The 9,439-nt window shown below is 38.8% G+C and overlaps 1 protein-coding gene across 1 annotated transcript; it reads right to left on the minus strand.

Moving 5' to 3' along the window:
• Window positions 1-5,605: 5,605 nt before the first annotated feature.
• On the minus strand, window positions 5,606-9,198 carry LOC127127990 (uncharacterized). The gene is made up of 5 exons (XM_051057249.1): window positions 8,932-9,198; window positions 7,631-7,662; window positions 7,406-7,523; window positions 7,147-7,299; window positions 5,606-6,018 (listed from the first exon to the last, which is right to left on the minus strand). Exons 2-5 carry the CDS (start codon window positions 7,636-7,638, stop codon window positions 5,809-5,811), a joined length of 489 nt encoding a protein of 162 aa, XP_050913206.1. The 5' UTR covers window positions 7,639-7,662; window positions 8,932-9,198; the 3' UTR covers window positions 5,606-5,808.
• Window positions 9,199-9,439: the final 241 nt, after the last annotated feature.

Below are 9,439 nucleotides of genomic sequence, written 5' to 3' on the forward strand. Positions count from 1 at the left end.
AATAAGTGGAATAAATCGACTTCATCAAATGTTGGAGCATGTGAAGTTAGTTGGACATACAAATTAAAGTAGTAAGCGACCAAAGATTTGATTTAACTGTTTATTTCTATCTTTTGATTTTAAAGTCGTCGTGATTTGTAGTGTCATATTTGGCAAAGTCCTAGATTAGGGTGCCATCGCCTAACAAATGAGCCGCCCAAACGCAGTCTAGTGGAGTCGTCCATGCGACCCAATCAACATATAAGCTAAGTAAGAAAAAGTCCTTGTTGACTCTAGAGATATAGTCGGTCAACAACCTCCATAAAAAGGGGGAACAAACGAGACCACGTCAAGGAAGCCATAAACTCTAGCCCTGGAGAATCCATAGAAATGGATTACCCCTCAAAAGGGAAGGAGGATCAAGTCATGTTCACTCAATACCACACAATACTACTCAGAGAGTATTTTGCTCCTAACAACCCTAACACGATAATTTAACTGCCCGTCTGTAACCTAGCAATGCCGACCACCAGTAGGGTCTCTCACCTCACGTGAGGTGGTCCCTTAAACAACCTCAAAAATCACTATATAGGGATACTCGCCATTGTGAACTAGCCCTCTCCCCATTCATGTAATATACCTACTAGGACCTCTGAGTCTCCATGCCCTTGTAGAGGAAACACATGCCATGTACTTTTTTGGACAGTATAGTGGTTCCCACCGTGGGTCCCGATAAAACTAACTTGGGCACACCTCCTTTTAACAAACATTATATTCTCTACCGTACCCTTATCTAGCTATTAACAAGCATGGTGAATAGAAGAGATCACCTACAGGTGAGTGTTGAGGCCATGGTGGAGATGTGAGCCGCCATGGATAAATTACAATGCCACAACAAGACATTGGAGGATGACGTCCAGAACATCAAGAAGCGCCAACAGGAGGCCAATCCCCTAGAAGAGATAGAACTTCTAGTCCCTCATCCTTTCTGGCGTGAAATATGGGTGGGGGGGACTGTCCCTGAAGGTTTCAAACCTTCATCCTTGGCCAAGTTTGATGGACTCACCGACCCTTACAAACACATCGCCTCCATAAACACCCAGATGACCATCATAGGAGTACCACACTCTCTAAAGTGTAAGATGTTGTAAGGTACTTTTAGGGAGGCCGCCCTCCGATAGTACATGGGTCTCCCTCGGGCCTCTATTAACAACTATCAAGAATCGGTGAGAAAGCTGGTGCACCAGTTCACTGTCAATCGCCACAGGAAGATGTCCACCACCAGCCTGTTCAACATCTGCCAGGGTCCATCGTAGTCGTTGAGGGAATATCTCGCCCGCTTCAACAAAGCCATGATCAAGGTAGTCCTTCAGAACCAAGAGGTTCATGTGAGCGTTCCAAAACGGACTCAAGGTGGGACACTTCAATGAGTCTCTCACCCAAAAGTCGGCGCTCCCGCTGGCCAAAGTAGTTGCGAGGGCAGAATGCTACATCAAAGGCGAGGAAAGCAACGCTAAAAAAGAATGCTCGCAACACCAAGGAGCGTGTCACCGACGCCGAAAGCTCTCATCCTTCAAAGAAGAATAGCTACACCTTGCTCGTGAAGGAAAAATCCTTATTCAATAGGGAGGGGAAGACAACAGAGAATTTCACGCCTTTGAATACCCGCTGAGAACAGATTTGGTGCGAGGTGTTCCCCCTACATAATATCCTGACGCCACCTGCCCCTAAATCCGAGATAATGGGATCTGAACCCGAAATATTGTGTAAACTCCATAGGATCAAAGGACATCACAGCGATGATTGCTACTAGTTAAAGAAGGAAATAGAAAAGTTGATACAAGAGAGCCTCCTCTAAAAATATGTAAAGGACGCCCCTCAAACCAGGCGGGACGTGGAAACCCATGGGAACGAGAAGATACCAGAAGCCCAGGGTCGGGCAAGGCCAAAGGAGTTTCTCAGAATGAATGCGAGGAAGCGGGGCGTCGTACTCTCAACATCATATCCAGAGCATTTGCCGAGGGCGGCGAGACTATATCTGCGCGGAAAAAGGTATGCTCGTCAAGTCCGGAGTATAGACAATCTCCCTGAGATTACAATCCAGAAGGTGTCAAAAGTCATGGTCGTCTTCTTAGAAGAAGATGCATCTGACGTCCATCCTCACAAGGATTATCCCATGGTCATCGTCGTCAAATACGAAGAATAGGAGATCAAAAAAGTCATAGTCGATCAAGGAAGCTTCGTTGATATACTGTATTGGGACGCCTTCGAGAGATTGTGTCTTGATCCCGAGGATCTGAAGCCCTTCCAGGGATCACTGGTGGGATTCTCGGGAGAATAGGTACATGTGAAAGGATATCTCACCCTCAAGATCACGTTTGAAGAACAAGACCACACCAAGGAAATAAAGGTTAAATATTTAGTCATTAGTGACATCTTCATATAATATGATTATTGGGCAACCAACCTTTAACCGAATGGGGGTCGTTTTATCTATCTTGTATTTATGCATGAAATACACGTTCCATAATTGGCGAGTTGGAGTGGTTCGAGGAGATCAAGAAATGTTATGCAGGAAGCCTCTAATTAAGGAGAGAATGCCCTATAGGCGTAAGGGGAAAAAAGCCAACTATGGGATTACTCTGCCCAAAGAAGCTGGCAAGGACAAGGAAGCTTCCCACCCACCCTTGCCATGTGACGAAGTCTGAGAGCAAGAAGAGATCCCTTCTCCTCATAATTGTTTTGTTGTCATTCTATTTCTGTTATTCATGTAGTTGCTTTATCTTCGATTATTTTACTTAGTTGGCGTCTTCCTATAGGTGAGTATTTAAACTTTGTCGGTTGTAATAACAAGTTGTTAACTATGGATGCACTCTTTTCCCTCTGCACCTCCTGAGGGGCGTGGGTTTTTAATGAAGCACCTCATCTTTTATGTATGTTTATTTCGTTATGCCATATATATATATATATATATATATATATATATATATATATATATATATATATATATATATATATATATATATATGCAGGGAATCCAATTCCATAAAGAACAAAACAATTATATTTGATGGATCCCCCAAAGTTAGATCCTTGTCGCCCATAGAGGTAACTATATTTGTTGGATACCCTAAAGGTGGATCCTTGCCGTCCATAGAGGCAATTATATTCGTTGAATCCCCTAAAGATGGATCTTTGTCGTCCATATAGGCAAATATATTTGTTGGATCCCCAATGGTGGATCATTGTTGTAACACCCTAAAACCCTAACGCACATTTTAAAAATAAAATCATGCAATAACAATTTATTTCAACCTTAGAGTGTCACACCTCTCTCATAAAATCATATTATCTCAACTCTAAACATCTCAAACTTCATCAAAATAAATGACTTAATCTCAACGTAAGCAAATAAGTCAACAATTCTAAAAAAATATCAAATAACTAAAACTCGTCCCGATGTTACACTATCAGAGCGACACTGATGGATACATTCTTTTTAAAATACGTTTATTATTATATTACAAGTTTCTGACATTGATTTATTTTTCTGCAGAACCGTTGTCCATTGAAATTCATTAACCATGGGCGGAAGATTACTGGCTTTCATTAGCCTAATGACGAATGATTTCAGGTTGTTTTGTCCATATCTGGGATGAAGGACTTATGCAAGACCGGTTATGTTACGGTGAACCACTGGATGCTTAATGCATTCGTGGAGAGATGACACATTGAAATTCATTTATCACTTGGTGAGATGTCTATCACACTCGACGATGTGTCGTGTCTGTTGCATCTTCCAATTAAGGAAAACTCTTATATCATGGGAGGATTAGAAAAGATGAGGCATTCGAGTTGATGGTAGACTATATGACAGTTGATCCAAAGACTGCCTTCAGGGAGATGGAAAAAACCAGAGGGGCTCATGCTAGGTTTGAATTCCTGAAAAAAGGTATATTGAGATGAGTTATTTATAGCAGAGCAAGCTAGAGGTGATGGCGAGCAAGTGGGGCTGCATAGAGCGTATGTTATGCGAGCATACCTGTTATATTTGGTTGGCACCGTCATTTTTGTGGACAATAGTGCCACTTAAGTGGATGTCGTCTACCTACGGTACTTCGAGGACTTTGACGGATCCATGAGTACGACTGGGGGGTCGCTTGTTTGGTCTACTTGTACTCTAAGTTATTTGAGGACTGTAGGTGGAAGACGAAGCAGGTGACATGCATCATCACACTTTTGATGGTAATATTTATTGGTGTTTTAGTGTCTGTGTCATTTTCGTTACATTTTTGCAACGCCTTTACTGATGATTCGAGGACTTTGACGGATCTATGAGTACAACTGGGGGGTCGCTTGTTTGGTCTACTTGTACTCTAAGTTATTTGAGGACTGTAGGTGGAAGACGAAGCAGGTGACATGCATCATCACACTTTTGATGATAATATTTATTGGTGTTTTAGTGTATGTGTCATTTTCGTTACATTTTTGCAACGCCTTTACTGATGATTCGTGCGTTCCAACACTTTTCAGCCTTGGATCCTTCAACACTTCCTGCGCATCTTCAACTGATCGTATGTACCGACCTATACTGAGGATATTCTGTGTGCTTCTACATCTTTCCCGTTAAGAGGAAACCAGACGATAGAGTTGTTTCGAGTGTATCTTGACCACTTGATAGTCGAGGATATGCGCTTTAACAAGTATGTCAATCACCGTGAGACGCGGTCATTTGACGACATAGTGTCATACTCGGGATGGTTAACTTGTCGTTCATGTCTGATATTTCCTCATATGCTTGAGCGCGTCATGAGGCAGTTCAGCTACACTCAGACTATTCTCATACGCCCTGATGTTTATGTTCCTCCTGCTATAATACGTAGATATATGATGTTATGTTTGATGATTATCTCAGTCATCTGGTATCAGAGGAGGCACGCAGTATCATAAATAAGAGCGACTGGAGTTATGTCGACAGGTATATCAGGTGGTTCTTCAGGGTGTCACATTCGTATATGGTGCAGGCTGCTCCTAGAGATTCATCGAGGTCAGCTCATCAGAAGATACTAGAGGAGAAGTAGACACAATTAGATCATGCTCATGATGTGTTGCCTAGATGTCGTCGCATTGTTGAGATTGCACAGACACACATTGATAGAGATATCTGCCTTGATCGTTATGAGAGGAGGGATATGTCATTTTTTGCATATCGATTGCATAGTTAATGCTCATCACATAACTGAGGTCTTGACATTTATATGTCATTTTTTGCATATCGATTGCATAGTTTAATGCTCATCACATAACAGAGGTCTTGACATTTATAAATCGTCATTTTCATTTAAGAAATCATAAAACTAATTTAATTTGCCCTGTTTTGATCAATAAATGTTTAAAATGGGCCCTCTCAAAGAGGGATGCATGAGGTGTGTTTTAAAATATTTCGGAGATACATTTCCATATCAGTTAACATTTTGACTTAAGACAAGGTGCGTCCGAAAATGTATTTTCAAAAATTGAGGGGCATTTTGGATTTTTCATATGGTGTTTTTCGACTCCATAGGGTTAGGATAAGAATTTCTCTATATTTTTGGACAAGAAACAAAGCAAACATTAGAAGAATAAATTTAAAAAAATTTAAGAAACTTTTGATATTAGAGTAAGCAAAGCCAGCAATTGAATTCCTAAAGTTTCTTGTAAAAGTAACACGACCACAGGACTTACTCTATCTTCATATAAAAATCATTTCACCAATTCAACTTTTTCACCTAACAACCTAAATGAGATCCTCTAGTGCTAGTCATAAACTATTGAAGTTAAGATTAGACCTCAACTTGTGTCCATTTGTTCTCCATCTTCAGTTTGATCTTGACTAATCTCATTAACGTTTTCATGTTTCTCTGTTTCAGTTTCTTCTTCACCCTCAGAGATTTCTTTTGATGTCTCTTTGTTAGATGGTGCTGGCAATGTTTTTTCTACCAGTTCTACTATTTCAGCTATCTCTTCATCTGGAAAACGGACTGTGCAATCCTCTATGATCTGCATAATAATTAAAAGTTAACAAACTGATAACAATTATGCAAAGGTACAATCATGACATTCAAATGCAGATTGTTAGTCATATAGATCAATACATTACCTAGAAGTAGAGCGGAAGTAATCAGGGTCCAGAAAAACACAACACATCACACTAATATCTAGGCTTAACTCATGATGCACATCTAGTTTTTCATAATCAGTAGATAACACGACATACCCGTAATACTGATGGTCCCATATTCCATATGCAATTGCAAGACAAAACAACCAACCATGAATTGAGATACCTTAAAAGCGTATTTTACAAAAACAAAAATATGAAAAATAAGCCAATGTCACTCTACAATGAAAATATGAAGGTAACATGACAGAGCCACAAATCTAATGGTCCTGGATTCTATACACAATTACAAAACAAAACAACCAGCCAGAAATTGATATACCTCAAATGCGCATTTTGCAAACAAAAATATGATAATGAGCCAAGGTCACTCTACGGTGAAAATATGTAGGTGAATGATAGCCCAAGTCAGCCGCGAAGAATGACAGTCTCTAAGAGCTTTAATTTGGCAAAAAAACATTGTCTAATTTGCTGATATGAAAGAAGTTACATTCAATCATTTCTAACTCTCGAAAGAACAAGAAGCAGAACAAGAAACATTACATTTTCTGAAGTACTATTAGGTTTTAATTCTGACGTTGTTGATGCAAATGGAGATAAATTATGCTTATGAAGATTTTTGGCTGCTCCTTAATTTGATGCAAACAAATGAGCATTGTTTTTAATAAGGAAAAGTTGAAGAATACAAACATTACAAGATCTTGTAGATTGGTCATCATGTTTTCATATGCTCATAAAACTTACTTCTGCAGGTGAATAAATATACATGCTAATTCACTTCTTGGGAACTGATAACAAATGTAAGAGGGTAATAAATAATTCAAATAATATCAGTTAGCTACAAAGCCTCAAACCCCGACACTTCAAAGCTAAACACAAATAACATAAAATACATATTGCAGATAATGTGGACACATAAAGAAAATGCAGAGCTACGTAGCTGACGTAGCATCCAACAGCTTACTCAGACATAAAATAAATGAGAAGAACATAGTTATGATACTTACATGAAATAATTCAACTTCAGCAGCTGGTCTGATGTTTAATACATTGAGAACCTCAGCCTCTGACAGCTCATGCTGTTTAATACTTGTCAAATACTCTTTGACGTTCTCCCTTGTTTGACAACCAGCTGCAGTATTAACCAAATAATCGTAAACCTGTGATCACAAAAAGTATAAAAAGCTTTATTATCTATTGGAGACAAATAAAATCACAACTAAAAAAGGGTTATCTACAATCTATTGTCTCAGCAGAATTCTGAACCTTGTATTCGGACATTGCTACTTTGGCAATAACCCGTGTTGGATCTTTTGAAGCTCCTTTACCTCGTATGAAATCAAGGACCTCAAAATTTGTAAGTGCAGAAACATTGGCCTCCAAGCTATGAAAAGATGATTAAAAACATCAATAATATCTCATTAGAGAAAGAAAGAGAGATTCATTTGAAACATTTGCACAACAACTTTGACAAGAATGGTAGTGACATACATTTTCATCTCTTGAAGGAAATGATGCCTCTCCTGCAACAAAACCAAATAAGTAAACAACATAACACAATTACAGACATAATTCCCACAAAATATAACAAAGGATACTGTTAACTAAACCGCAGGAAAAGAATGAGATCAAAGGGAGTAGAACTGTGCATTATCCCTATTGAGGGAATAGTATACCACTGCTCAAAAATAAAAATAATGTAAGGAACTTGATCTGCCAAACGCAATTGCGGATGCAATATAACAGTTATATAAGTCTCAGCAATTATGAAGCACAGACTTCAACGTGGACACAGACTTAGACACTTTAAAATGAGCATTTATCTATTTGTATATTATAAAAAAGAATTAAAAATGTTGTGATCAAATTTAATGTCTTAAGTTCCTAGTTGATCAAATTTAATATCTTAAAAAAAAACTAAACATTTTCGACACATCTTTGACCCTATTATTAGTGCCTGAGATGTGTCCAAAGAGTGTACAAGGTGTTTCGAAGCAAAGGAATATTTTTGTAGGCCAGTTGTCAAGTTGTTCAAACTTGGCTTACGAGTGTTATAACTTATAAGGACACCCATCTAAGGAATGTCGAAACAAAAGAAAGAACATGTTTTTCAAAACAATTGTCTGAATTATTAAACATGTGTCGTACGAGTGTCGGACACCTAAACTCATCTAATTTTAGAGGTGCCCGTGTTTCATAGCTCACCTGATAACACCACCATGACGTCAAAATAGACTCTTAAACTCGAGATTTACTTCATATTAAGATAATACATAGTACATGACAGTGAAAAACACAAAATGGTGAACAAAACCAAACTTCAAACAACTTAAAACAAGTGTGCGATCTTAACAGCTAACAACTACAAAGCAACAAAGATACAAACAAGCAACCAAATCCAAAATGAAAGTAACACAAAGGATAATAATCCCTAAGCCACAACCATGCAGGGCAAGCTAAAAAACTAGCAGCCCTACTGACAGAGCGATAACAGCACTAGCTAAACAACACACATGGTGCAGCAGGAGCTTTACTAGGGATCACCAAAATCGAGAGAGATTAGGGGTTTAAACCCTAAATACCTAAATCAAACCTCTAATTGAACTATCAAATTGTTACAGTAACTATTGAACTATGACTATCACAGAAATTGAACACTAAACCCATTTACCTTTTAAATACCTAAAACCCTGTACTGTTTCGATTGAGAAAGGGGGAGAGAAGGTAGGATTTGTATGATGGTTTTGCAAGATAGAGCTCAAGGATTGGGAGATAAATAAAGAGAATCTAACCTTAATGCGAACGGAAACCAGGGGGGCGATGTTTGTGAGCAGCGAACGCAATTGAGAGAGTCTGGCGGCTGACGGCGGTTGTGAGAAGCTAGCGGTGGACGGCGGTTGTGAGAAGCTAGCGGCGAACGGCGGTCGTGAGCGGCAGTGATGAGCGAAACGTTTTTAGCACGATGGAAGGTTTTGATTAGCGTTCTGAATTCTTTTTATACGTTTTAAAAAATTTTAAGCAAATTTCATTTTACATATTTTTTCTATTTTTTTCCATTCACAACTAAATTATTTTTATACTCAATATTTATACACATTTTTAAATATCATTTCGTATGCATATATTTTTGCACTAAGGCGTCACTGTCTATGACACATGCATGCAAAATGCTAATATTGATTGTATGTGTCACTTCTCCTGACGCAACTGTCTATTGTTTTTCACCAGTATTGCATGCATGTCTCACTATTCCTGACGCATGTTTAATAGCCTTTTACATGCATGTGTCATTCCCCATGG

This window comes from Lathyrus oleraceus, chromosome 3 (genome assembly GCF_024323335.1).
Source record: "Lathyrus oleraceus cultivar Zhongwan6 chromosome 3, CAAS_Psat_ZW6_1.0, whole genome shotgun sequence".
Classification (NCBI taxonomy): Eukaryota; Viridiplantae; Streptophyta; class Magnoliopsida; order Fabales; family Fabaceae; genus Lathyrus; species Lathyrus oleraceus.

What these genes read in the sequence shown, in the direction of transcription:
- LOC127127990 (XM_051057249.1), bottom strand. An exon ending in TAGCAATGTCCGAATACAAG is followed by an intron (nt 7,300 to 7,405) that starts GTTCAGAATTCT and finishes TTGTGATCACAG; the next exon opens with GTTTACGATTATTTGGTTAA. An exon ending in CTGAAGTTGAATTATTTCAT is followed by an intron (nt 6,019 to 7,146) that starts GTAAGTATCATA and finishes ATTATTATGCAG; the next exon opens with ATCATAGAGGATTGCACAGT.